The sequence below is a fragment of the Aulostomus chinensis genome, chromosome 11, assembly GCF_037954235.1.
Source record: "Aulostomus chinensis isolate RoL2024-O1b breed Wild chromosome 11, RoL_Achi_v1.0, whole genome shotgun sequence".
Lineage (NCBI taxonomy): Eukaryota > Metazoa > Chordata > Actinopteri > Syngnathiformes > Aulostomidae > Aulostomus > Aulostomus chinensis.
In genome coordinates, this window is record NC_141330.1 from 13151187 (window position 1) to 13178794 (window position 27608).

Consider the following 27608-nt stretch of genomic DNA (forward strand, 5'->3'; position numbering starts at 1 on the left):
CGGCTTCAATTTCAAATCACTGCAATGAAATTCTGGTTTTATTGTCTTCATATTCTGCTACTATCAGTAAACTATTGAATAAAACTAAAAATAAAAAATGAATGAGTTAAAAATGATAAATATAAATTAGATTAAAAATGCAATAACAAAATGACATGACAAATAAGCGTTATCTAAGACGCATATAATCTAATAAATATATAATATAATATAATATAATATAATATAAATATTTAAAGGTGTTTGCATCATCAATATGACTTCTGAGATTAAAAAAAACCTTTTTATTTCGTGTTTTCAGTGACTAAAAGGTCTGAATCAGCGTGACGTACCGTGTGCAGCTGCACCCTGTTATACCCGGTTGACACCCCTGGGTGGCAGGGCTGCTCTGAGCCACTGGACGGGGACGGATGAGCGGACTGCTCTCTGATTGGTTGGCGGTGTGCGCGTCCCCGTCGTCTCCTCCCGGTTTTCCTGGCATGACCTTTTCCCTTGGCAACCACTTCCTCCGAGCATCTACGGCCATCTTTAATTTCAACTCATTCACCAAAAGTTGCTTCGTTCATGTAAACACGCCGAGCGACACGTTTGCGCTCTCAGCGGTACCGGGGACGCGGCGTGCATGTAGTTTCCAGCCCGGAGTCCCGAACAGAGCAGAGCCGAGCGGCACCGCGGCAGCCGTCCACCGAGACTCCGTGAACAGCGGCAACAGCAGCGGCCAGCACCGACAGCCTACGTGCGTATTGTTCTTAGCAGCGTGCGGTGCATGAGCCAGATGTTTACCGCTGCTGTCCTCTAAACTCGACCGTCCCCTCTTGTCAAACACACGTGTGGAGACTGTTGCCTCACCACTCGTGTGTGCGTGCGTGCGTGCGTGCGTGTGTGTGTGTGTGTGTGTGTGTGTGTGTGTGTGTGTGTGTGTATCCAGATAGAAACAGCAGGTGGGGCTCTATAATAACAGACGATTGTGTGAAGGGCAGAGCGGAGAGCTGACATGTTGATCCGATCAGTTTCTGCTGTGTTTTCACGCTTCTGCCACAAACGCAGGCCGCAGTTGTTGGGATCCGCTCGCTGCTTCATGGTGGAAGGATGAGAAAGAAGCAGACCGCTAAACAGAGGAGGACCGAGGAGCCTGCAGTCGTCCAGGAGTTTGTAGTGGAGAAAATCATCCGCAGGAGGGTCTTCAACGGGAGAGTGGAGTACTTCCTCAAATGGAAAGGCTTCACTGAGTGAGTAAAAATGACGATAAAGTCTCTTAGAAGGGGTTCCGTGCAATAATTCCTCCCAAAGTTTTATTGATTTTTCTCTGTAGCGTTAACAGTAAAATACTGTTACAGAGAACAACAGTTAATCACTGCAGACAGAGCCCTGTCCGCCCCCCCCACACACACACGTCCAACTACGAGTGCAAACACGACCGAAATAAGAATAAACATTTGAAAAATAATCCAAAATTAAGTCTTGTTTATAATAAAAACTTGAATATGCTCATAAGCAGACTCACAAATTGTTTCGTCCCTTTGTTAGTTTCAGCTGGATTCTTCCTCAGAAGAGTCGCGTGACGTTGCTGGGACTATTTATAAGAATATTAAATTAGATAAATTAGTATAGAATATTTAAGAAAAAATAATAAAACCAACATCCATAAGCAGCATGATATTAAATCACCAAACAATGTCACAATAAAAAAAAAATCTCAATCGCAACGTTATGTGTTATTAAATATTTGCACCTGTCCCATCTTGGTGTAGTGGGTGTGGTTTAACCTCAGTGTCTGGCACGTTTTCAGTGCTGAGAACACTTGGGAACCAGAAGACAATCTGGACTGCCCTGAACTAATTGAAGAGTTCCTCAGGAACCGCCTCGTCTCAGAGGAGAATGAGGAAGAGGAGCAGCCGGCGGAGTTCATCCCCAAAGAAGAAATGACAGAGCAAGAGACGGAAATAGTGGGTACAAATGCACCAGTGGAACTTTTGGTTGTGCAGGTTGTTTCCATCCTCTAAACCAAGCGTCTGCACCTAAATCTGTACTTATGAGGAAAATAACTACAATAAGTACAATAAGTTGCTTTGGAGTCAAGTAAATGTAATCAGACTACATTGGCGCACTCTTTTTGGTTGCATATGAAAACATCCATGAAGGGAAAGTATGTGCGTGACTAAGCTTCACTGCTGATTTTGTTTTTCTAACTGTTCCTCTTGTCATGGTGGCTGAAGTCCTGTATGCAGACCCAACAGCAGCAGGCTCACACTGTGCACAGTGACAATGGCGTCCTGGAGCGGGACACCCCCGCTCATCTCAGCGCTTACCTCGAGCCTGAATGCATCATCGGCTCCACAGACAGACGGGGAGAGCTCATGTTCCTGGTCAAATGGTAACCTTCCTCTTTTCTTCACTAAATGGCTACAGTTGTTGACGAATTTAACAAGAAGAGAAAGTTAGATGACGCTGAGAACGGTGGCAAACTCCAGCCAATCACATCAACAAACCCCTGCAGACGCCAAACACAGACAGTAGAAGAGAAACCCAGAGAACGCAAAGATCTGACGTACTGGATTACGCACTGGTGGTCTTGAGTTGGAATCTGAGCATGTGAGGAGGGTGTAGTAGAAGGATGCATTGTGGGAAACGTAGGATTAACTCATCTATTTCTGTTGCTTTTCATGTTATTCAGTCAAGAGTCTTTCTGCTGAAATGTTTCAAACTCATCAAAATAGTTTCTTCGTAATCTCCTCTGTCCACAGGAAGAACTCGGATGAAGTGGCCCTGCTGTCGGCCCGTGAAGCGAGCGCCAGGTGTCCCCAAGTGGTCATCGACTTCTACGAGCAGAAGCTGACCTGGCACTGTGGCGAGGACGAGCAGTGAAGTGTGTGGTTGTGAACCGATAAGTAGCTTAGTTTAGCCTCCGTCGAGTGTCATCCCGTCAGCTGACATTCAAGGAGGAACTTGCATCCCGTTACAGGTGTGAGAAGCTCAGCGAGGGCGAGATTTTGTGTGCTCTCAGTTCTGTGGTGCTCAGTTAGCTCACTGTGCTTTTGTGGCGACTGCGATGAGACTAATAGTAACCTTTTGTGTGGCGCAGTTGATTGAAGGTCAGACTAACCTGTAGCTGCTTTCTTGTGTCCATATGTAGCAGACAGACATGATCACTGTGGAAGTTAAGCGTTTTTGATATTTGTTATGTAGTTATTTAATATTTATAGTCATGATACAAAGATCGGGACGTTGGTTATTTAGCGTGTGCTTGTTGAGTGACACTGTGTGGAAAGCAACTGCGTTACTGTGTTGTAACTTTAGAGCTAAAGATTGTAGACCTGTTCACACTGTCTGTTGTTTATTGTCCCAGCTTTTTATGTCTCCGTGGATTATTTGAAATGGTTGCCCAGCTTCTTTCCTATCAGCTGCTACGTACCAAATGTTTTCATCTCCTTTTTATATTGACTAATAACAAGACTTGATTATTTGGAGCCTTTACAAGTGGAATCTATTAAGATTACAGTCCCTTGAACGCCCCCTTCTGTGCATGTACACGACGGCTAACACGCTAGTTAAATGTAGCACTTAAGAAATGAGACAGCCCAAATACAGGCCATTGTTTGCTAATCACTGTAGATCGTTGCAGCAATCAGTTCTCAAACCCAGACACAGTTAGCATTGTTGAATGTTTGCTTCCCTCACTTCAAAGTCAATAGGTTCTACATTAAAAGCCTGAAATAAGGTCTGTTGGCATAAGCATACGAAATTCTAACATTTTTTTTTTTCTACTGGATAGATTAAGTCATTAAATGTCACATTTTAAAGCTTTTGAGTGCCTTGAAAAGGCGGTTGGTAACAAGTGGCTAAATACATCCACAGAGTTTGTCACGGACACTAAACTCTATCACTTTGCATTCATTATTTTACTGGGAGTTTTCTTGAGTTAGCTTATTAGATTGTTTTCATCTGTAGTCACCAAGCATGCTGACATGAAACGTCATCATACCAAAAAACAAAGAAGTGCCAAGCTAATAGCATTCGTTTCTGGCATAATGTTAGCTGGACTTCTAATGATTGTATTCGCTCTTCAAAAATCCTAAATGTGGTATTAATCTTTGAAGATTGTATCAAAAAAGGTTTAAAGGTCAAACTTTGGTTCACCGTGTGTATATTTTTTTTGGGGGGGGGGGATCAAAATTCTGATTTAAAACTCTCATTAGCTTTTGATCTAGGGAACGCATAGCGATGCTAACTTCTGGGTTAGCCTCCAAAAATACATCCCCTGCAACACTCTATTACAGTCCCATGGGGCTTTGGTCTGACTTGACATATCTACAAGAGGAGATCAGTGTTCACACTTATTTAAACGTTCATGGTGTTGTCTTTGAGAACTTTCTAAATATACATTTTTATTGCATACTTCCAACCTCACTCCTCTGTGTTGACATATCTCCCATGACTGTTTTAACACACCTACTACTGATTAACCCAACTGTTGACCATGGCCCTGTGAAATATCTGTGAATAAAGAAATCATTTTGTGACTTTATGCTTTTCTCTATTGATCGTGTTTGTCATGAATGTGTTTGTTGTGGCCGAAAGAGTTGGATAAGAGGAATCAGAGGATCGGGACACAGGTGTCGGGTGGGGAAACTCTCTTTAATCACAACGACCCCACTAACAATGTAGTCAAGAGATGTCCTGAAATGTTACAGAGAATGACAAACCTTTTTTTTTTTTTTTTTTTTTACTAAAGACAGGCTGTGTTATGTATGTGTTCGTGTGGTGTTCATCGAACTTTCAGGCTATCTTCAAGTACCAGACAGGGATGGGACAGTCCCCCATTACACTTAACTTGGCTGTATCTGTATTATGTTTGTGTGGTGTAAAATGCTTGTTTTCCCAGACGTCTCCTGGTTTTATTCAGTGGGCTGACATGTTCTAGCGTTGGCGCAGGTCAGAGTGATGAGACCTAACTCTCATTCTCCTCACTTATGATCTATAAGAACGGAGAAAAATACACTTGAATCTTATGATTCATTGGGATTGCCTTTTAACAAGTCAGCAACAAAGTGAGACTTTTATGACTGATGTCAGTTGGACCCACACAGCAATTTAGTGGATGTGATGCAGGAAAACAGAAAGAAGCGGGAGGAGCCCATGTTGGAAACCTTTGTGCTCATAAAACTGAAAGTAAAAGTCAACGCAGTTTTATCTGTCTGACTTAAGCTCTTGAGATTTAAACTGGAGAAAAATGAGTAAAGGAGCGAAGAACTCAGAGAATCAGGTAAGTCTGAAGTTTTAAATCCATTGGCTGGTTTCATTTTTAGCCAGGGGGATAGAAAATATTTGCTGGAATTTTCCTTGCGTGTTTCACCATGTCAGTCAATGTACTTCCTCTATCTGATAATAAAACCTTCCTCTTTTCTTCCCTCACTACATTCATGATCGTTTCAGTGTCTGTTCTGCTTTCACCATGCAACAGGTTATCAGCGTCTGGGTTCGAGACCCAAGGATACAAAGGAATGACTTCTGGCATGCCTACATAGATTATGAAATCTGTTTACATGTAAGTAAACAATAAAAGTACGTCGGATTTTTTTTCCCCTTTTACTTCCTGTAAATACTTCTAACACATATTTTTAGACCAACAGCGTGTTCTTCACCCGGAAAATGTCAAGAGTGAGAAGAAGATACAGTGAATTTGTTTGGCTCAGGCAGAAACTGCTAGCCAACAGCTTGCTACTGTAAGTTTCCAGACCTGAAAATGTATTCCATAAAATAAATGAAGCCAGATAATCCAGGAAATAGTCATGGGAGTTCACCTCTTAAACGCAGTAAATGTTGAGTCTCCATTGATTCACTTTAATGCATGTTTATAGTTCATCAAACATATACATATGACCGTAGCTTGTAAACACATTAGTAACATATATGCTGGAAATGTTTGATACCAATTTCTCTGTATTTTTCACAACATTTTCGAGAATGGATGGTCTTGAAGAATTTTTTCTGAAAGGCTTTCAAATGTCATGGGTTTTTTTATGTTAATTTATCAACAAAATTTGTCACGCTTGCTTTTATTTATTTATGTATATGTATTTATATATGTGAGTGTATGTGTGCACACACATATATATGTGTATAGATTTAGATTTAGATTTAGATATATTTAGCTTTATATATATAAAATGATCTCTTTCAGGTTAGAGCTGCCAGAACTGCCCCCAAAGAACCCCTTCTTCAGCATGAACAATGCCCAGCAGATCTCTGAGCGCATGAAAGGGCTCCAGACATTTTTGGAGCAGTAAGATACATTTCTCAGATCAATATTAAATTTCAAAAGCACAAACAGAACTGCATTGTTCACAGTATCCTTTATTTTTGACTCGTGTTTGGCTCTCCAGGATCCTCCAGAGACCTCTGCTGCTGTCTGAGAGCTGCCTGCACCTCTTCCTGCAGACGCAGCTCAAAGTGTCCAAGATGGAGGCCTGTGCTGCTGGAAGGACCCACTACTCTGTGGCCCAGGCGATCCAGTGCAGTGGCCTCAGGAGGTTTCACTTTGGTGATGACTCTGAGGAGAAACTCCGCATGGCCTGTGACTCTGACACAGACTGGTATGGTGACATCACACATTACTCTTAACCAACACATAGCTATTCTCCACTTTGAAAAGTAAAATATGAACAGGAATTAGAGGTGTGAATCACAGACGACAGTACTATCACAATAATCTGGCCACGCCAATGATGGTATCACAATACAACTCTGTCACAACTGATATATTGCAAGACAGGTCTGTATTTATTCACTTTGTTGTCATATCTTCAGAGATCTTCAGAACTGAGGTGAAACATTACACAAAAGAGCACAGTCTTCGTCAATGCACACACAAACACACACACACAAACACACATACACGCGCACACACTTTCATGTCAAAAGGCAATGGAAGAATCATTTTACAACTTATGTTAAAGAATACACCGCACCGGTTAAAAACTCAACCTTCACCTCAAAAACGCTCGGTACATCAACAAGAAGTGAAATAAGCACCCTTCAAGTCTCATTTTGAGGCAGTAAATCTGAATGATGACAAACTGTGTCAGAAGTGACTAATATCATACACGTCACCTGTGGTGTGTCTTCTCAGTATGAGACAGTTTAACGAAGTTCCCCACAGTAGGTAAGAAACAGATCATTTCTTGTAACAGTAGTGGAAGTAAAAGTAGTCATTTATTTTCGGTCTTTGTGAAAAGTTTTTCGGAAAATGTACATTATGGACAAGAAATATAGTGGCACGAAGAGGGTCGAGGCTGAAGCTGTAGGTTACGGTGTTGACCCCTTTTTGATTGACATTCTCAGACTTTAAAAAAAGGTGAAAATAACTTGTAGAGGTAGTCGTGAAAACACAAGCAGCAAAAACAGATTCCTATGTATGTTTATCACCGTACCTCTAAACTTTAATCAATAAATTAAACTATAGCTTTTTAAGTGTCACAACTATTCCATAAAGTTATTCAGTTATGAAGCTCTACTAAATACAAGTCCCTTCACTTGTCTCAGTAACATTAGCACATGTTCCCTAACTTGACCCTTGACCTCCCTCATGCATGTCGGCAGAAGGGCTTTCAGGGATTATTCACCTTTTAAATGGAATCTCTCTGTTTTGGAGAAGAGATTTTAATCTCAGTGCCTGATTAAATAAAATATGCCACAACTTTTGTTTCCCCCTGCAGATTGTGTAAGAATTTTTCCTAGATTGTGAAATTGAATGAACCCCTTTGTTCTTCTCTTTCTAGTTCAGAGTGCAGAAATCCAGAGTCCCAGATAACAGATGTGGCTGAAACCAAAACAGAAAATAAAGCTTCACTTGATCTCACAGGAACTGGCCAGGAGCAAAGAGCCGGCTGCTCCTCTGCTTCTGCGTGAACGAATCTATGCGCTTCTGGGCCTGTGAAGAAGAGCGTTGCCTGTTACCCCATCGTACTGCACTTTTGACTGTAGCTCCTAATTCATTTTTCAAGGATAATCGTTTGTATATTGTCACTGTGGCATTTCATGAAAAAGGTAAAGAAATGTACCTGTTGTTCTGTATATCTCCTGTGTGTTTACTGCCTGCAAAGGTTGTAGCAACAACTTGCCTGAGGATGGCAGTGTTGTCACATCTATAGACTTGTGCAATGAACATGCAGCAGAGATGTGTGCCCTTACTGAATAAACAATTTTGTATTGTCATTTGGGTGCATTCAGAGTGGAATCCTGTACAAAAAAGAAAGAAATATAGACAGTCACAGCGTCTCTTAATAGAGGAAAGCTTGTCATCTGGTGGCCACTGCAGTCCCTAGCAGGATGACAGGTGTAATAGGGTCTCTGCAGCAGAGGTTTCAGAAATCTCTCCCCCAGCAGCCCACCCCGGTCGGGTGTGTGGCTGGTAGGAGGTCCTGCGGGGATCCTGATGGACTCGCTTCTGTCGTAGAAGGCTAGCAGGTAGACAGGAGACATTATTCCCTGCTGAACAAGACGCCAGCTGCAGTGACAATCTTCCTTCCTCTACCTGTCTCACGTTGTATGTTTTTACATGCCGAACACATGCACGTGCTCCCACAGTGAGCAGCACTGTGCTTATGCAGAGGTAATGACCACTAAACAGAATGATGGCAGGGTGACACATCAGCACAGCTAATTAGGTGGGCTCTGCAGCAGATACTCATTATGAATTCAGAACAGGAGCAGACACAAGGAGAGTGTTGTGAGGAATAGAGGGGTGGCGTCCCCTCAGACCTGCTCAGCTCGGAGCTTCAGAACATCCTGGGCAGCAGAAAAGCCCATAAAGTCAAATTGGGGGCTTGGATGTCCTCCCTGAAGATGTGTGGGTGGGTGGGTGGGTGGGTGTTCATGCACATCCACTTATGCTAATGTGCATGTGTCTTCTGTCAGGGCTTAAATGTGTTGGGCTGAATTACCATCACACACTTGCGGATGTGCACACAGAATTATTCTGTTCTCCAATATCAACGGGCTTCCTTCATGAATCACCAATTTGTTCGAACACATCAAAGGACTTTTTAAACCTCGTTTTAGTCTTACAGACAGCCAAGTTATTTGGGAAACTCCTCACTCCTGATACGGTAATTACTGTGAACCTCTTGACAGACCTACAAAGACTTTATTATTTCAGGAACAGGAGTGTATGTCATGAGAGAATCATCAGGCTTTTTTCCAATCTGTGAAAATACGTTGAGGGCTAAAAAAGTTTTTTGAGCACGATAACATTTCGTGGATGACACTCAGTGTTTCTTCTTGTTGCTCTATTGCATTCTCAAAGCTGTATGAGACCAGCTTAGATGAGTAAATTCTCTTCTCAAATGTAATATATTCAGTCTAAACTTTGATATTATTGTTATTCGCTGTACTATAAATATTAAGTTTGCTTGGTCACCTGGAATACAGATATATCTTTACCATTTTGTTTTCCTGCAGCATTGTTGTCTGACTACTTGAACTGTTGTTCTTGGAAAACCAGGTAAGATCCCTCATCCCTGTATGCTCAGACTCAATCATCTATCCACTTTTAAGCCAAACAAAACAATAAATCAGTCCAAACTTGAGAGTTAGACTGTGAAGCATCATTTAGACATTTACATGTGAAAAATACAATTTACAGAACAGGTAAATTAAGCTGGAGGTCTAAAATATGAGATATAATAATCTGTTGCAGATCCAGTATTTGGGTTTGGAGTTTTCTCAGCACTGAGGGGCAGCTAATGCTAAAAATGAATGACATGTCTTTCTGATAGCAATCTTTGTAACCAGCAGTTATAGAGATAATGTCTGTAGTCTGGTAAATCACACCGTCACATGTCAATGAGTTTCCCCACATAGCCCAGCACCTCCAATAAATCTCTGCAACATTTAAAGCTTGTTTCTTGCTTAAAGTCTCATGGATTGAAACGTTGCTGGTTTTAGTTGGACCCGTCCAGCAGTATCGACTCTTTTTTTTTAATGGTCTGTGACTCTGGCTGTTAACCTTGAGCTGCTGTAGCCTAGCCTGCCTGTATGGCTCTGCTGCCATGGCAACACTGACACGTTTAAACCCATCAGATCGATTCGCTAACAGCTCCCTGCTCTATGTAGCATGACCCTAGAGAGGTCAAAAGGAGTAAAAACAGGGGTACAGGGGAGAATCGGTCTGGGTTAGCTGGCTACAAGCACAACTATTCCAAAAAAAATACATATATACACATTTTTATATATATATATATATATATATATATATATATATATATATATATATATATATATATGTACACAAAATAACATTTAATTTTTATTATTTTCACAAATGCCTGAGCACTGCATAATCTAGTATGCTTATTGTTTGACACATAAAACAGTAGAAGATAAGATAAAGGAAAATGGCCCCTTTGGGACCAACCCATCTGCCTCGGACTGAGTCAGCATGTCTTTCTGCCATGGCAGCTCAAATAAACGCCATCTCGTGTCCGTGATCTCATGCTTGACTTACTCTTCTCTCCATTGTGTCATTAACACAGCAAAAGGGAAGGGGAAAAAAATCCATTTTATGTTTTTGTAAAGGAGCAAAATGTTCAAACTCAAATGTAACAACATCAAATCCCAATCAGAGCTTTGCTACCAAGCTGATTGCACAGAGAGCCAAAAAACAAATGGAGGTATTGAGGGAGATATGCTCCACTGGAGGCAAATTACAGATAAATCAGAGGCTGCTCATGCATTTTAAGTGCCACATTATACAGAATCCATTAGTAGCAATAGGAATTCAGCAGGACTTGAGATATTAAATCTCTGTGACTGCAACTCTGTGGAAAAAGGATGAGTCGATATCAGAGAGGCCCAGCTGCACTGCCAATAGCTACCTAACAGTCACAAGATAATGGCACAGGCTGGCCATAGTGATGTGTAACGTGTTATACAGCTAGACGGCCACATTTGCTCGGGTAAATGATCTTAAGGTATTGGATGAATTGACTTAGTAACATATGCTTCAGTTCCTTTTCAAGGTTTCTTGCCAATATTGACCACTGATTTACAGAAGGCCACAAACAGTCAATGACCTCAAAGCCAAAAAACAATTTTCTGATGTTGCAACTGTCCTTGCTGTAAACCTGCACTGTGTGAGTGTGTGTGTGTCTGTATTGCTGTATTCTCAATGGCCAATTTTCTCCTAACACCTGCCTCAATCTGCTGGAAAAATGCTTTCCAGTCATTTCCCAAGGCTGAAACATTTTTCTCTGTCACTCAGTTGTCAGAGATAAAAATGAACAGACTTGAGACCTGTCCATCATCCATAAAACCCAACAGTTCTGGTGCCGTTCCTCAGTTCTGCATTTCTGCTATTTCTGCTCCATTTGCTGTTGCCTTTTGGTGCATGAATGTAGCAATTACTGGTGTGATCACTGTACCAAGACGAGCAACAGCTTCTTGTCTCCTGGAATCAGAGCTGATCAGCATGAAACCAGCCCCTCCGCCTTCAACACACAGCCTGAGGGTAAAAGGAAGCTATAATCACGGCTTTATAATTTCCTGAAATCATATGGTGCGTAAAATCAGACACATTCTCTTTGGAGTGTGCAGCGAAAAGAAGATGGATGGGAGGAAAGGGAGTTGTGTTGTAATGGCAGAGATGTACAGTATATATTTATTTATATCCCCAAATATTCTCTATTCCCTGTGTACTTCTACATTCTCACTCTGAAAACAAGGCTGCAATGGGCTCCAACAATAGCTCTACGCTAAAATACGAGGGCTGTAGGATAGTTTCATGTATGCGATGGCGTCTACTCCTCCTTATTTGTGTCTTTACACAAGGGAACATCCCCTCTGTGTGTCACAAGATCATGAGTGAATAATAACCCCTCCAGACTACTGTTCCAGATGAGCAAGAAGGGAGCTTCTCCAGACACAGGTTCCGTAAATGGAGAGACACCCTGAGGTGGCAGAGAGGGGATGTCAGAGGATGGAGAAAGAAGGGGGAAAACGGAGGGGTAGAGGGCACCGTCTCTTGAGGCCTCGGTGCTTCGCTGCCAGTGTGTGTAAATCAGAAAGCAGCTCACGGCTGCAATGAGGTAGAAAATAAAAAAAACATAAAAATGTCCAAGTGAAATAAGAGGCAAGGAGAATTTTTTTTATGATGAGCCTAAATTCTCCTTACTCTGCAGTAGATCCACTGTCCAGCTCAGCTTGTCTTCCAAAGACACCGTCCATCATCCCAGTGTCTGCACACAGCCACAAATTACTCAAATTACCCCACCTGCTATTCATGTAATACATATGTAATGAGTCCTAAATCCACATAATTATCATTCATGGTGTGTTAATCGGCCGATGTCAGATTCATTAATATGCATGAAAAATTATGAGGACTGCCAAAGCAGAATGTCTGAAGTTCTGCCAGTGTGAATTAATACAGTTCAGAACAGAAGTTTAATGGGACATTGAACATACCTCATCAATTGTGCATGGAAATTCACTCTTGACATTTGTGATCAGCATATGTAGGCAAACTAATCCAAGCTCAAAGGTCCACTTAAAAGCTTTTGGACATTTCAACCACATATCATGGTGTTCAACATCGTCACATGACTCACTATGGTTTCCTCAATGGAAAAGATGATGGAAGGTGCTTTGATTCAATCATAATCTACATAATCAATAATGTAACGTAGCTTTGGGCTTCTTCCAGATGATCTATTTACATGTAAGTTACCAACTGGCTGATGATTAGGGGGGAAGATCATTCCGATGTCTGTACGTCAGCTTAAATAGTAGATTTAGTTTTCAGCCATCCCTCAAATGTGGTTATCAAACACTTGCTGCAAAGATACATAACTGAGGCAGGAAAGTTTTGCCTCACCCTGATCGAGGGTTGGGGGACGGAGGACCCATTCATCCATCCATACATCCATTTTCTACCATTTATCCTGTTAAGGACTGAACCCAGAACCTTCTTGCTGTGCTAACCACTGCACCACAGTGCCACACATGGGACAGAGGATGTTTTGCAAAATAGAATTTGATAGATCGATGAAGGAAAATTCATAGGAACATTAAATCCTATCATCCACAATGATGGAAATCAGTGACCTCAACATTAGCATCGCATTTTATAGTAACCAGATTATGACTGGCGCAGAGTTTTTTTTGGGCAGATGTCGATATCAGGGAGTCCGATGGATTCTTCTATCCATATGTTGGCTGAAATATTAGATTTATTTTGCAGTTGCCCCTCCATTATTACAATTTACGACAAAGCTATGTAAAGCTGGCATTGATGTATTAAAAAACATCATACATCAAAAATCATACAAGGAAACATATGCTGTATGTTCTGACTGTGATACTTGTGTGATACGCAATATCACCCAATATTACAGGCCTCTCTGATAGATCAGTTAAGCTCTAATATAACGATTGCTTGATAGCAATTTCAAATCTTATTGGGATTGACAGAATATTGCAAACAGCTAAAAAAAATCCTTTTACAGGTATAATCCCTGCCAGTGCTAGGGTTTTGTTGAATGCCATTCAGCATCATCCGTAAGCGGTATTATAGGTATGATTTGTGCGACATGAGGCAACGTCCAAGTGGATACAAAGGTCGTCATCAGTCAGAAATGCAAAAAGTGTTCGATTTATACAGAGACTGTTGTTATATCTGCTGCAGAGACCCCGCGTGACACAAGGGGCCACGGTAACAGGTTGAAACTAACAACAGTGAAAAATGGATGACATAACACTGCTGCTCGGCATTCATCTTAAAACACCAGCCTGCGTGGTGATTGCGGCAATGATTTAGCCTCTATGTTTCATCTTCTTTTTTTATGAAGTGCCTATGTTACATATGCATGGTCACTCGGTGCAGCTCCATGTGTGTACCCAGGGTACTAAATTAGCTCAGGGTAGCTTGGCAGGACCTGTTCTTGGATACATACCAAAGCTGACACTAAATGGGAGTAATGGCAGCAATCTGCTATCCAGTGACTCAGTTATCCCAGCAAGCTCCCTGTAACTCAACCCTCATACCTTTATTTCCTCTGACAGAGGCTGTCTTCTATATAAAGAGCTGACATTGAGATGGGCCCTCACCTAGAATGTGAGGTCATTACCAACAGGACTGAGAAGGACCGAGCGGAGCGATCAGCTTGCACAGGATTGGCAGGCAGTCAGCTGCAGTGAGGTGTAAGCTGCAGACCGTCGAGGGCTGTAATTACAGTTAGAACATCAGCCACATCTCTGACCTCCCCTGATTGCAAACAATCCTCCCAGACAATCCAGTCTCATTACTCACCCAACTAACTAGTAGAGTAAATCAGGGCTCTGACCTGATATTAGAGCCCCAGACAGAGCGTAAACAGGGCCCGAGTACAGAGGCTGGAGCCTTGTAAATAATCTGCGAGGAGATGGAGCAGAAGCGAGGCGTGGGGGATGTTTATAGCAGGTGGACAAACACCTGATAAGCCTGATTTATCCTGAGTGACATGTCAGCACATAGCTCTACCTAGCATGACAGCCCGGACCGCCAAACCCTCACTCTGGGACATGCAACCTGTTTGTAACAGTGAAGGATGCAGTAAGTGAGAAATGACAAGCCCCTCTGCAGCAATAACAGCTTCATCAGTGTAAAATATCAGCCTGGATGTGATGCGTTCATGGTTTTACTCAGGGGGAAGTTTTTCGGGAATGGAATTTTTATTTATATTTTCCTGAGACAGTAGAGCCAGCTGTGTCTGTGCGCCTCTCAGTGAGATATACAGATCTTTACAAGACAGCAGCTCCCTGAAGGCAATTAACAAGAAGTAAGAAGGGACAGTGGTAGCATGTGAGGGAGGAAGGTGTGGCGCATGTAGTAAATGACCCATCCTGACTCATATTTAGTGGCCTGCCACTAAAATCAGGCTGGAGCGCATAATATTACGCATCAGATATTGGAAAACCATTGAAGGAAATGATAATCTTGCAAACTTACCTTAAAAAAACAGTGAATTTTTGCAGCTTTCTTGTAATCTCTTCTTACAATTCACAAGGAAAGCTTAATTCGTCAGTCGCCGTGAGTTATGTGAACAGAAACTGACCTCAATTAAGAGTGACTTGCATTTAAAAAGCGTCTTTTTCAGATTTAAGGATTTAGACCATGGAGAGAGGCTTTAATGGAATGCTGACAAAGAGCCAGTTGGAGAGGTAATACATTTGCTGTGAAATGCCAGGGGATACCACATAAATAAAGCTGTGTTATTCCTGACAGAAACTCTCCACGAAGCTGCGTGGTGATCTATGTCTGAGTGACCTGGTGAAAGTGCAGCAGAAACAGCTGACAGCTTGATCAAGATGAACTCTCTGAAGTGGAATAGATCAAATCTTTAGCCTTTTCACCAACCTCTAGGGTGACGGTAAGAAAAGACGATAGATATTCCTCAACAAAGATGAGCAGGCATCACTGACATCAGTGCGGCGGTACTGTCCCGGCGCTCCTGTACCCGGAAGACACGCGTAAAAAGTTGGCAGACATCAAAAAAAACATTTATATCGATATAAAATGATTATTAATTTCCTCTGTCCTGAAGGGAAATGTGTTTTAGATTTCCATCATTTTTCCTCAACTTTATTTATTATTACCCAGCAGCTCAATCTATATATATTTGGCTAGTAAAGGTGCATCTTTATGGTTTCAAGTATTAATTAGTGATATTGTGGTATCATTAGTGTAATTTAATGCTCACTAGATTAATGGCACAGTGGCATTTATCTTTGAAACATTTTATCTTGATGTTAAATTGCAATAAAAAACTGTATATTCTGAGGATATGGCTGTCCGTATCTAAACGTGGGATGGGGGTGTAGTTGACATCCATTAAGGAAATCCATTATTGGCACATAAAAATGAAAGGCAATATTTAGCCTCACTTGCCTTTGGCAACCTCACCCAGAGACCACCATTAACAGGAGGACTCTTAAGGGAAATGCCAAGCTTTGCCAGCACTAAAGTTGCTTTCCTTTTTTCTTTTTTTCATTTTGTTTAGGCATTAAATCCGCAAGTCAACATCAAAACACATCAAAATGTTTGTTGCTGCACCTAAATGATTGAATTATGCAGATAGAGATGGATGGCAGAGATGTCGTAGAAGTGTCAGCCCTGACTGAATCGTATCGTTTCACTGCATCTACTTTCTGCCCTAAAACAAAGCATTTCCAATGTGGTATATTCAATAACTAATTATGGTAATTCATTACATCTCCAATTAGGAGAGAGGCTTTATGGCTGCACTATACTGTAAAGAGCAGGATTTATGTTGGCTTTGAATGTCACCCAGAGGACAGAGGACGAGCTCATCACTCACAAGGAACAAAACACAGAGACAGGAGCAAGGGAAAAAATAGAGGGAAGAGGCAGAGAAAGATACTGTGAGTTATTGGTTAATGAACATTTTCCTCGCCATGTTCTCGCAACCTTGAGAAATCCTTGACGGAGGCCCCCTTGTCTGCTGCACATCAGAAAGGAACCCTGATAGATAAAACTGTGATATAACTTTGGTATTTCAGCGAAGAGCCTGTAAAAAAAGATACGTACAGTATGTATGTAACCTTGGCCGACTATGCCGAGGAAACGCTACCTCGCCTGCTGTCAAACAGCCCCTCGGAGGGCGATAAGCATCCCTGCTATCAGCGTGGGTGGCTGTCTTATTAGTGCACCTCAGCCGTTTCAGAGCTCAGCCAACCATCTGCCACGCTGTGATCCTCTGCCCAGCTATGTCTCCCCGGTACCATAAAATATCCAGTGTCCCTTTGAAGCGCCAAACAAAAGTGCTGACCAGATGAATAAACTCAATTTTTTAAATAAATACATTTTCATTCATGCAAGAGCCTGTGCTCATGTATTTACTTTGGTGGCAATATTTAATACTGACAGTAATAATATTGGGTTCTCCAGAAAGAAAGAAAAAAAAAAAACAGCCATATGGTGTTTCTGCCTTCAGCATCTCTGTTGTAAAGATCTATGACCTTCCAAGAGCCTCTATTGCCACCTTGTGGCTTCATTATCAGGTTAAATAATAATAGCTTCTCTCCAGTGGATTTGTCTACATTTTTATTCATTTTCTCATTTGCAAACGTAACATTTTTCATACAGCAGAGCGTGGTATTGATTGTGTAGGGGAAAAAAGTAAATAAATATAACAAAATCAGAGAGAAATGTTCAGATTCTTCAAGAAAAAAAGTGTTTCAGTCAATTTCTTTTCCAATGATCAGTCTCATACCGAAGTTATAGGACCTAATATCCCTGAAAAATACATTTATTCCAGCACATCTGTAAAAAAAACAAAAAACAAAACACAACTGGTGGCCATTATATGTGACTTACAGAGGCAAATTTAGAGAGCATACAGTTCCATCAGGTAGTCTTTAGGGACGATTCCAATATTTCCGTTCTTCTCTCCAACCCACCAGCCGAAGTTCTGGTACTCCTGAGAACATCAAGACACGGAGGATGAGGAGGATGAAGGTGGGCTCAAGAAAACGCAATTGCGCGGTTCTTTTAGTTCTTTCTTTTAGTTCCTAGTCTCTGTTAATTCACGTCCGAGGGGTGATGCGTCAAAACCTATCAATTCACAAAATAATAACGTTTAAGAAAACATTTTGACTGTCCTTCATTCAAATTAATTTTCCAGCCAAAATTTGTAACGAGAATTTTCTGCTTTTATTCTTACAGCCAACATAGTGATGTCACCGCTGGGTGAGAAACTGCCATTTTCAGAATTTAAATTTTTAGCTTGTGGAGTAAATGAACAACTGAGACGTCTAACATATTAAGTTGGATTAAATTAAAAAAGAAAAGAAGAGATACGCCAAGCAGGAACTTGATGTTATTCACCTTAAAGTAAATCACAATATTTCATTGTATTTTTTGCAGTGAAAATACAAACAGTGCTATAAAAATAGTGTGATAAAATGTGCTTTTGGCCACAAGTCATATTAGTTTGAAATCATGAGCAATGAAAGCAAAAACATTCACTCAAAAAGTAACATTTGACATTGAAACTCGTCAAACATTAAAAAACACCATTTAAACAGGTTTCAAAATTAGAATTCAAAAGTCAGGATTCCTGCGAAAATGCAAACACCAATACTTTTAATCTAATCCCAGAATAAAGAGACGTGGACATGTTTTAAATAATTGTAAATAATGTTAAAAAATAGTGCAAATCCAACGACAACAGAGAAATCGTATGAGTTTGTAATGTCAGCTAGCTCGCTAAACTCATGGGTTAAATGTAATCTGCTTTGTTTCCCATTCGCTCTCATCTCCAACACTCTCTAGCTACATAAACTTTATATTTCCTGCCCACTGTTCAACCTCTCCTCTTTATTTGGAGACCGCACTCACTTTTCCTTCAGTCCACACAAAAACCCCTCAGTGTGTGTAGAGCACGTCACATATAAATCTGTCATGGATGACAAGTAATAGCTCCAAATGGCTGTCAGCATACTGAGATGTGAGGAGGACACTGTGAGGAGAGATCTGAGAGGAATAGTCCTTTCTCTGGCTCTGGCTCTGGCTCTCTCTCACTCTCTCTCTTTGACCAAGAGCCTGACCTCACATCAAAGTCTTCCCTGAACATGAATCAACACTGGAGCGCACGCTCTGCCAAGGCTGAAGGAGCAGGAACCTGCACAATGTTTTAAACCGGCCCAAAGTCAGGGATGAGGAGGGACCACATCTGTGTCGGCTTATTCCCAGGAGAGTGTGGTGGATAAAGTGATCGCATGGCTGCATTAGACAATAGCACAAGCCAACACTGGTGCTTGTTTGCTGACAGGCTGTTCATCATGTCACATGACCCAGACAATGATATGAAATCAGTAAAAATTCATCACTCTGAATTATTAGAAGCAAATTAAACACCACATCGCTCTAAGAAACTAAGAGAAAATGTCACATCCATTTCATTAATGCGTCACATGATGAAAATGACATTTCCTCACAGGCCTCCCCCTGAGGGGATAATTCAACGGAATGACAAGAGGTGTGTGTAAGAGAGTGTGTGCACACATTATGACTTCCTGCAGCTAGCCTTTGAAAATAGCAACACCTCATTGTGAAGTTCTGGCTAACAAATAGGTTTTGCTTGGGTGAGCGTGGGACACAACAGGAGAAAGCGTGTGTGCACACACACACACACAGAAAAACACACACACACAGAAGACTAATGGCACCGTTCACTGACAACACACACATTAACACACAAGCTGGCTAACACCCACGTCATTCTGATACGTGTAGCATATGAAACACTTGGTGAGTCTGCGCACAAGCACAAAAAAATCTACATGGACACAACAACAACCGCAGCAGCACTGTGTTTGGACAGCATTTACATTTTATCAAGTAATCAAGCCACTTACGGAAAGTGAGATGTTACATCTCTCCATTAGTTTTATGTGCTGTTACTTGCACTGGGGGGTTGGTGCAGCATATCTGGACACCGCACTCCCTCGCCCCCAGTCCAGCCCTATAATCAACACCCAGGCCTGACTGGGGGGTCTCGCAGCTGTAACACTACAGCTATTTCTGAGCTGTGGAATGGGGGAGGGATCCAGGGGAGAGGGAGAAAGGAGAATGGGGGAGGAGGCGAGAGTGACTGGGGGGGGGGGGGGGGGGGGCAGGAGTCGACTGTCCCTTCAGCTGCAGCTGGCTGCTGCAGTCCAGACAGGTTTTATGGTCATTGCCCTCGCAGCAGGACACAACCCCCAACACCAAGGTTTCAGCTAATGGCAGTCCTGGTCCGAGTGAAAGGGCAACTTGATTCTTGGTCCTTTTCCACGCACAAAGAGAGTCATAAACAAGCATTTGGCCCGTGAGTGTTGGTACGTCTGTCTGCTTTGTGCATTTGTTCCTTCAAGTGCTGAATCAGTTATTGGTTTAGTTGATCAAGAGAAAATTAACATTTATCATTCACTTCTTGTAGCTTGAAAAACGTCACCAGTATCTATGTTTTATATCATATCTTCACATGCATAGACACCTTATTTGGACATATAGAATCTGAATACACCACCTCACACCCAGGGAAAGTTGGACATTTAACACATTGTATAAACCAAAATAATAATGAATAATCAAGAATTTAATCTTTAACTGAAGTAATCTTTAATCAGAGAGCCATCTCCCATCTTTCCAATGTTGGATGAGAGGCAAAACATCTCCAGACTCTCCTGGTTCCCTCCTGATTTTGTTCAACTTTATTCAAAACAAAATTTGTATGGTGATTATTGTACTGAAAATATTCGTCTCTTGGTCTCAGTCTACAAAATGTTTTTATTATCGTGTGTTCAAGGCGCCACTAGATGGCAGAATTGACTTTGAAAAGAACCTTGCCCCTTTGACAGCACATCTCCACAGGCTTCATAGAAACCAAACCAGACAGGAAATATAGCCAGTCTATTGTGCACGGTGGTGCACAGTTCACACGTTTTGACACAAACGACAGGGTCGACATGCATCTGTAGAAGTGTAAAATTCCTTGACTTATTTGCTGAGCCATGTTCAAATGCAGGCTTGTTAAGTGTATCAAAACAAAATCCAATTCAGTTTCCATACAAGCCGGTAAAGAACAAAAAGGCTCCTGTTTCACTGCATAATCAAAGTAAAGAACGTCCTCTCAGTTCTCTACACCTGGCACACACACCACTGGTTGACAAGCCTCGGAAATTGTTTGTCCGCTACACGTCCTCACCCGCTCCGAGGAGAGAGGTGGACTGAGCCTGGGTTTCCTGAGAACACACATTCCTATTTGGCAAGGTGAGGGAGATGTGTGAGAGGTGTGTGGGCTGAGGCCTGCTCCCCGCCTGGCATGGCAGCAGCGGAAGTGTGTTGAAACAGCACAGATGGAAGTGATGGAATGGCGCTGTGTGCCAGCTAGGTTCTGCCTTCGCCAGCAGCACTAAAACAGTTTCCGCTGTGACACATCTAATCACCGTCAGAGCCTCAGAGTGAGAATCTAGCCGGGTCTGCCTCTTACCATCAGCCGTCCACCTCCAGGCGGTGGGCCAGCCGCTGCCAGTAAAGGACGTGAACAGTCAGTTCCTCTGAGGGCCTAGAAATAACCTACATCAAGTGGTCTGGGACTAACACAGCCTCTCTCAGCCTATTGTATTATAGTTGGCTCCACACCATTCATCAATAAAAAGGTGACTAATAATCAATATTTTGGCTCTGCTGAGAAGGGTTTCCCTCAGCGTACCTTGCTCAATATATAAATGGTGTCTCCACGTTTGAAAGACAGCTCATCTGAATGGTCCCCAATACAGTCCCACAGGCCCTGGTAGTAGTTTGGGTGGTCCGTGCTCTTGTCTGTAAGGAAGAGAACAAAACAAAAAAAGATTTACTTTCCATTAATCACTCTCCTTCAATGCTTTCATAGGTAATGTCCAGCAAAACCATCAGGCGGCAGAAGAGAGCCTGCGCAAAAAAGGGGAGGCACCATGTTTAAAGCAGACTGGACAAATATAAGTCATTTCTCAGTACTGAGTGTTGTTGCGTGTATAGAAGAATCACAAAATACTTACAGCACACAGGGTAAAAGGAAGTTAGTTATTTCCAGCATTGAGTTAACTTTCAGTTGAGCATGTTGAAAACGTCCTCTGTGAATGTCACTTCTTCCTCTTATGTGGCTTTTGTTTCCACACAGACGTGTGTCAGAGTGGCCAGTTGCTGACAACATGCTCACTCTGTCCTCTCTACATGTACTCAAAGACCACAGACTTTATATACTCCAAACAATAAAAAGGACTGAAACTACTTCGAAACATTAGTACTGTGTACCTGCAACAGGTTTGCTCGATGGTTCAAATTTTGGTGGAGGTTTTACTGGAGCGGACACGTCTTCATCTAGAGAAACAATTGGAGCGTGAAACATTTTGTCACAGCCGACAGAAATATGATGATAGAGAAATTGAATGAAAAAAACAATATCAATGAAGAAATGTTTATATGACCTGGGAGCTCCTCATAGATCTCCTCATCAATGGGCTCACACTCAGCCGAGTCAGGTAGAGGTTCCACATCATCGTACACTTCCTGTTCCTCATAATCTTCCTCTGGGATCATGCCTGTCATATCTATACACACGGACGCACACACAATAAATTCTTGAGTTTGAAGCCACACAAACGGAATATTCAGTAGGGGTCGAATGTTTAGAATGAATGAAGTACATCGATAGGTGACAGACAGGTCGTCCTTCTGGTGCAGCTAACATCAATCAAAACATCAGTTTCAAAGCAAGAAAAAAAAATCATTAATACAAAGAATTTGCATCGTCTTTTTAGCAAAAAAAAAATAATTCACCCCTATAAAAGAAATCTCACTTTAAACTCTGCTGTTTTCCATCAGCAGCAGCCAGTTCAGAAAAAGCCTCACCAACATCTTTAGTATGAAATCTGGTCAAAACTCATCAGGCCAAAGCCATCATGGCTGGCTCCCATTGCCGCATTTATCTGCAAATATGCAACCAAACAATGCGGTTGAAAACCCTGGCTTCCATGAACTGATCTGAACTTCAAAGCCACCCACATTTCCAACAACAACACCCTACAACTGCACTGTAGAAAGGGTGAAGATGGATGTGAAGCAAAGTGGCGATCACGATGGAGGTCATCAACACAAAGGTATCAAGTTACTGAATCGCATCACATCGCTCGTATCGCAATGCCGACATACAGTTACATTAAGTGCTTACATTCATCAACAAATAAACCCGAGTGCTGCAGACACGATAGAACATCTTGCTTGAAACAGTACAAACCTCTCAAAACAAAGTCTATCTGTTTCACCCAGTCTTCTGCCTCTTTTGCTGATGACGCACAAAACTGTGATGAAAGAGGACAGAAATGAAAACTGCAGTCAGAGCAATATGCAGTTATACATATATTAATTAACATAAACAAATAATACTGCATTTATGCATGGTAAAATGTTCCACCTGGAAGTGTCTGAATGATTGAAATGCTCATTTAGACCTTTTTAAATATGCGCGTCAGGTTTAGCCATTGCAAAGGGAGCAGTGTCAAATGAATGAATGGGTTTTGAAAAAGAGCGTTTTAATGAGGTGCATGTACACACGCGCGCCGTGCCAAGCTTTAAACACGACACATCTCACGTCCACAGGTACACTTCGAACAGCGAAGGCGCTCACCTGATAAACTCGCTTGTCTGGAGCCGAGATCTCGAAGCAAAAGTCTTTCTTTGAGTCTTTCCTTAAGGTGTTGTTCAATTTGACATTGTAACCATCGATACTGAACTCGCCCTTCTGCTGCTTGTCTGTTAACAGAATGAAATGAATGAGAAAAAAATGTCATTAAAAAGGTTCAGATACGACAACGTCAAAATCCTGAGGAACAAAAGCAAGAGTGTCAGAGACATAGAAACCCTGCAAACTAGAAGGGAGGAAAGGGTGTAAAAGTACCTTTCTCATGGCCGTAGTAGTAGAAGGTATGATGGCTCAGAGCGCACCATCTTTTCTGCCATTCGGTGCCAAAGAAGCTATGATCTATGGTGGGAAAGGAAAAAAACAGAGCTGAATTTAATAAAAAGCACAACTTTTAGGACATTGAAAAGGAACACAGAGCCTCTCTCCTCACCAGAGCCAGACAAGAAGATAGATCCCCTTCTCTCATTTCTATGTCCATTAGAGAGCTGAGATCCCCAGTGACCTGCTGACAGCTAGTTAGCTTAGCACAGTGAATGGTAGTGGATGGGAAGTGTTAGCATACCTCAAACAAAAGTCATCAAATCCCATTTTCACCAGTCTTTCAACATGAGTGATGAATTAGCAATCAAGATATATTAAAAGCTGACACTCAGTTGGAACTACTTTCCTACCCGGGGGCAGCAATTTGATTCAGCTCCTCAAAAGCACCACTTTAAACTCAGCTGTCAAACAAAACTTTGTTGATGAGTCGAGGAGCAACTTTGTAAGAGAGAATGAGGACAATTACTTCTGGAAAAGCCAAAATCCTGAGCCTGATCTCTCTGATGACTTTTGCTAACACTTCCCATCAGCTACCATTCATTTTGCTAAGCTAATTAGCCACTAGCTGGCATCTGATGGTCTCAGCTCCCTGGTACATGCACGGAGGAGGGTGTTCTAACTTCTTGTCTGACTCTGGGGAGGACCGCAAATAAGTATATTTCCCCAAAATGTTAGTATGTGCGGAAGTGTTGAATGTGCACAAAAGTGTTTCTTCCTCAAAAACAACAACACATTTTCGGTGAAAACACAGCACGTATAATTTGTTTGGGAGGTGCATCTTGTTGGGGCACAAACCCTTTCTGCGTTTTTCCAGGTATCCTGCTTTAAAGACAGATGGCAGCTCCTGAGCCGCCACAGGTGGCGACTGCTGGGAACCTGAAAGAGTTCAGAAAAAAAACAATGAAGGGATGTATAAAAAAATTCAAGGTGCTGGTAACTCTGCTATCATTTTAGTTTTTTTTTTATGTATTTCATATATCCGGCAAATGAATGCTAAACTAAAATGAAAATGATCCTGCAAAGAATGTTTTGCCTCTTTGAGGGAGACTCCCTGCACTGTGCAAATGTTCAGCTTCTGTGTCAAAGTTGTCTTTGTGTGAAAGAGCTGCCATAAAACTGGCAGCTGCTTACAGCCCATAAACCCCAGACCCCTAATCACCGTTTAGCACGGAGTTCCCTGATACTTTCTTAAAAACGTAAACACAAAAGCTCACATCGAGGCTGCAGGAACACACAGGGTTAAAGCTACTGTATATTGGAGAGTGTTTTCTCTCAAACTACAATCATGTTAGCAATTTTCAGTTCCCAGACTGTGGCTGAGAGCAATAAAGCATGGTCATGCTGTAAAACGGGTGGGGTGAAAGAAAGAAGTGGTGGGAGCAGCACTTATGCACCCAAATTGCTTCCCAAATATGTTGCCAAGCTACAGTTGGAATGTCTCTTTTATTGTGCCATTCAATGTCACTTTCTCCAAGGGATTTTTGGATTTTCATGCCAAAATGCAATTTTCTATACTTTAATCTGCAGCTGGTTAGCAGTTAATAAGTTCTGCTACATGCGTGTGGCCCGACCTTCCAGAGTCTCCTCCTCCTTGTCGGTGCGCTCCGACTGCAGCGAGCCACCGTCATTGTTGCTGTCCACCTCCTCCTCCTCATCAGAGTCATCTCCACCTGGAACAAGGAGGAGGATCCGGGGAATGATTGATGCCCAGGTGTAAGAAAGTGATTCACAACACGTTTGGCTCTTGCCACAGAAGGAGAGATTTTGCTTCATTCGACTTTACACTCGAGCTATAAATATTTAGGACAAGCAAAGATGACTCTGACGTAACACCGTGTGTTTTAATTTTCCATTTTGCCAATCATCTTTGACCTCTTGCGTTCTTTGTATGACCCTCGTGTGAGCCCCCCAGCCCGTGAGGGCATTTAAGTTCAAAATGATGACAAGACAATGAAAATAAACTTACATTTGTCCTTGAAATCATGAGGGAAACTGTTGTGGAGGGAGAAAATGATCAACTTCACAATTTTCACCATCAACAAAGAAGATAGAGTGATTCCCCCCCCCCCCCAAAGAACCCCTCTGCATATGTGGCATAAAAAAATACCTTAGCTGTACAATAAAACTGAAACAATACATCACGATTTCTCTTTCAAAATACTTTATCGATATCATATCGGAATAAATTGCAGTAAAATCACATGTACTGGTAGTTGTATTGAAGTTAACATTCAGTGAAGGAGACAATGAGTTATATGAACTTGTTTTTTAATATATATATATATATATATATATATATATATATATAGTGGTGTTAGCTATAACTAGTCTTCGCATAGAGTGCAAATGGCACAGCTTCGCCAGTATTGGTCTGTTAAATTGAAACGGGGATTCTGAATGAAGCAGTTTTGACACAATTCGCCAAATGCTAATGTGATGTACAGATTCTTAGACTATTGGACCAGTTGCATCGTTTATTTTGAAATTATCAGTAAATGAAGTATAGTATAATGATTTTGAAAGTCTTATTGTATTGTTTGGTTCTAAAAAAAAAAAAAAAATTTACTTCAGAAATAATATAATGTGGATCTGACTTTATTTGTCCAGTGAAACATTCTGAATCACCGCATTCAATTCTGAAACTCGCCACCGACTGTTCTCCCAAGTTTATAATATACGACTATGTTTCACTCCACATGTGGAAGCACCGAACACCGGTTATCTGTTTCCTGGCTCTGCTGTAGTGGGAGCCTTCAAGTGTCTATACTGTTGTCAGTGATGAGTTTTGGATCAGCCTCCAAAATATTAGTGATGCCTCACATCCACCATTCTTCACAGTGGAGCTCAAACATTCAGCACTGGGAAGAAGGAGAGGGGAAACACATATTTGACTAGAAGGGAACTTTAAATTTGTTGGTGTAGCAAGAACAGTTCCTGCATACCCCGATTTGACCTCTTTGATCCGTCTGATGAAAGCTTCCCTTTTTTCTTTTGCCTTCTTGCTCAAAGTTTCTCCTTTGAGGCCATAGCAGAGGAAACTTTCCAGATCTACAATTTTTAAAAAAAGGAAAACAAAAGTGAAAGATACAGGATGACATTTCCACACAACCTCCTGAGGAATGTGGTGTGCTACTTGCAAGTCAGGCAAATGCTGTTAATTAACGTTCATTTCTTAAAGTTTGAAGCGCTACAGTTCGACACGCATCAAAGCAACTATTTTTGCGCATCCGACGAACAATTGCGCATTACTAGATAGTATTCAGTGAGGCTGAGCACCACTTTTGCGTGATTACCACCACAGCTAGTAGCCTCGGGGAAAAGTACAACATTTCTAGGTGTCACTTCCTCCTTTTCTCTTACAACTTGAAAACTTTGGAGATACAAACCGTAAAGAAGAACAAACCAACAAAAAGATCTGCGAGATTTTACCTGCAATGAGCGTCGTTAACTCGTCTGGAATCGCTCGCATTTTTCTCGTGTATTCATCTGAAAGTGCTGCTGGTGAAACATCACAAGGAAGCGGTAACACTCACTCACTCACTCTCTCGCTCGCACACACACAAACACACACAAACACACACACACACACACACACGGAAGTTAATCAGCTGATTATTTATTAGCCAGCGCACATTTCCGTCTCAGGACAAACACACACCCGCTCGTCGTTCCGCATCCACGCTGACGTTTATTGGTCCATCAGCTTTTGTGTGTGAATGCGGCCTATATATTTTGACGACTGCTTGATGCTTTAATGGAGCTTTACACACTAATAAAGTCAAGGCTTAATACCGTCATCATATCTGTGATTGATTCCTCATCAGATTTCGCTGTGAGTGACTTCTCACACGCACTGGGAATGTTTCTTTGAACACTTTCAGTCTGGACATACGTCAACAAAATCTATGTAGTAGACAGTAGTTTGTTTCAGGCTGTGTGGTAAAGGTTAATGATACATATAAGTACAAAACTCTAGAATGTGTCTGACATCGTGCAGACAACAATAATGAGCATGTTCAAATCTTCAAAGCCTCACTGAAACTTCCCCCTCATTAAAAAATCACATGA

At 41.7% G+C, this 27608-nt stretch overlaps 3 protein-coding genes across 3 annotated transcripts; 2 read left to right on the top strand and 1 right to left on the bottom strand.

The window, feature by feature from the left end:
* The first annotated feature begins 461 nt into the window (after positions 1–461).
* Positions 462–4486, top strand: cbx3b (chromobox homolog 3b). The gene is made up of 5 exons (XM_086218640.1): positions 462–736; positions 1048–1229; positions 1790–1946; positions 2217–2374; positions 2745–4486. The coding sequence occupies exons 2-5, from the start codon at positions 1090–1092 to the stop codon at positions 2863–2865; spliced, it is 576 nt and encodes a 191-aa protein (XP_086074766.1). The 5' UTR covers positions 462–736; positions 1048–1089; the 3' UTR covers positions 2866–4486.
* Positions 4487–4621: 135 nt separating this feature from the next.
* On the top strand, positions 4622–8206 carry snx10b (sorting nexin 10b). The gene is made up of 6 exons (XM_086218639.1): positions 4622–5263; positions 5462–5545; positions 5623–5723; positions 6182–6283; positions 6384–6593; positions 7779–8206. Exons 1-6 carry the CDS (start codon positions 5231–5233, stop codon positions 7906–7908), a joined length of 660 nt encoding a protein of 219 aa, XP_086074765.1. The 5' UTR covers positions 4622–5230; the 3' UTR covers positions 7909–8206.
* Positions 8207–17081: 8875 nt separating this feature from the next.
* skap2 (src kinase associated phosphoprotein 2) lies at positions 17082–27158 on the bottom strand. The gene is made up of 12 exons (XM_086218642.1): positions 26970–27158; positions 26483–26588; positions 25507–25532; positions 25112–25210; positions 24336–24416; positions 23475–23558; positions 23205–23329; positions 22815–22878; positions 22006–22128; positions 21833–21898; positions 21252–21361; positions 17082–17474 (listed from the first exon to the last, which is right to left on the bottom strand). The coding sequence occupies exons 1-12, from the start codon at positions 27007–27009 to the stop codon at positions 17382–17384; spliced, it is 1017 nt and encodes a 338-aa protein (XP_086074768.1). The 5' UTR covers positions 27010–27158; the 3' UTR covers positions 17082–17381.
* Between the last annotated feature and the right edge of the window lie 450 nt (positions 27159–27608).

Bases quoted from the DNA above. Each gene is read 5' to 3' on its own strand.
- skap2 (XM_086218642.1), bottom strand. From the start codon at position 27,009: ATGCGAGCGATTCCAGACGAGTTAACGACGCTCATTGCAG. The intron at 25,533-26,482 runs GTATGCAGGAAC...CCTCCACAACAG, and splicing joins ATCAAAGAGGTCAAATCGGG to TTTCCCTCATGATTTCAAGG. The intron at 21,362-21,832 runs GTACACAGTACT...TCTTCCTTACAG, and splicing joins ATCGAGCAAACCTGTTGCAG to ACAAGAGCACGGACCACCCA.
- cbx3b (XM_086218640.1), top strand. From the start codon at position 1,090: ATGAGAAAGAAGCAGACCGCTAAACAGAGGAGGACCGAGGAGCCTGCA. The intron at 1,230-1,789 runs GTGAGTAAAAAT...GCACGTTTTCAG, and splicing joins AAATGGAAAGGCTTCACTGA to TGCTGAGAACACTTGGGAAC. The intron at 2,375-2,744 runs GTAACCTTCCTC...CTCTGTCCACAG, and splicing joins CTCATGTTCCTGGTCAAATG to GAAGAACTCGGATGAAGTGG.
- snx10b (XM_086218639.1), top strand. From the start codon at position 5,231: ATGAGTAAAGGAGCGAAGAACTCAGAGAATCAG. The intron at 5,264-5,461 runs GTAAGTCTGAAG...ACCATGCAACAG, and splicing joins CGAAGAACTCAGAGAATCAG to GTTATCAGCGTCTGGGTTCG. The intron at 5,546-5,622 runs GTAAGTAAACAA...ACATATTTTTAG, and splicing joins ATTATGAAATCTGTTTACAT to ACCAACAGCGTGTTCTTCAC.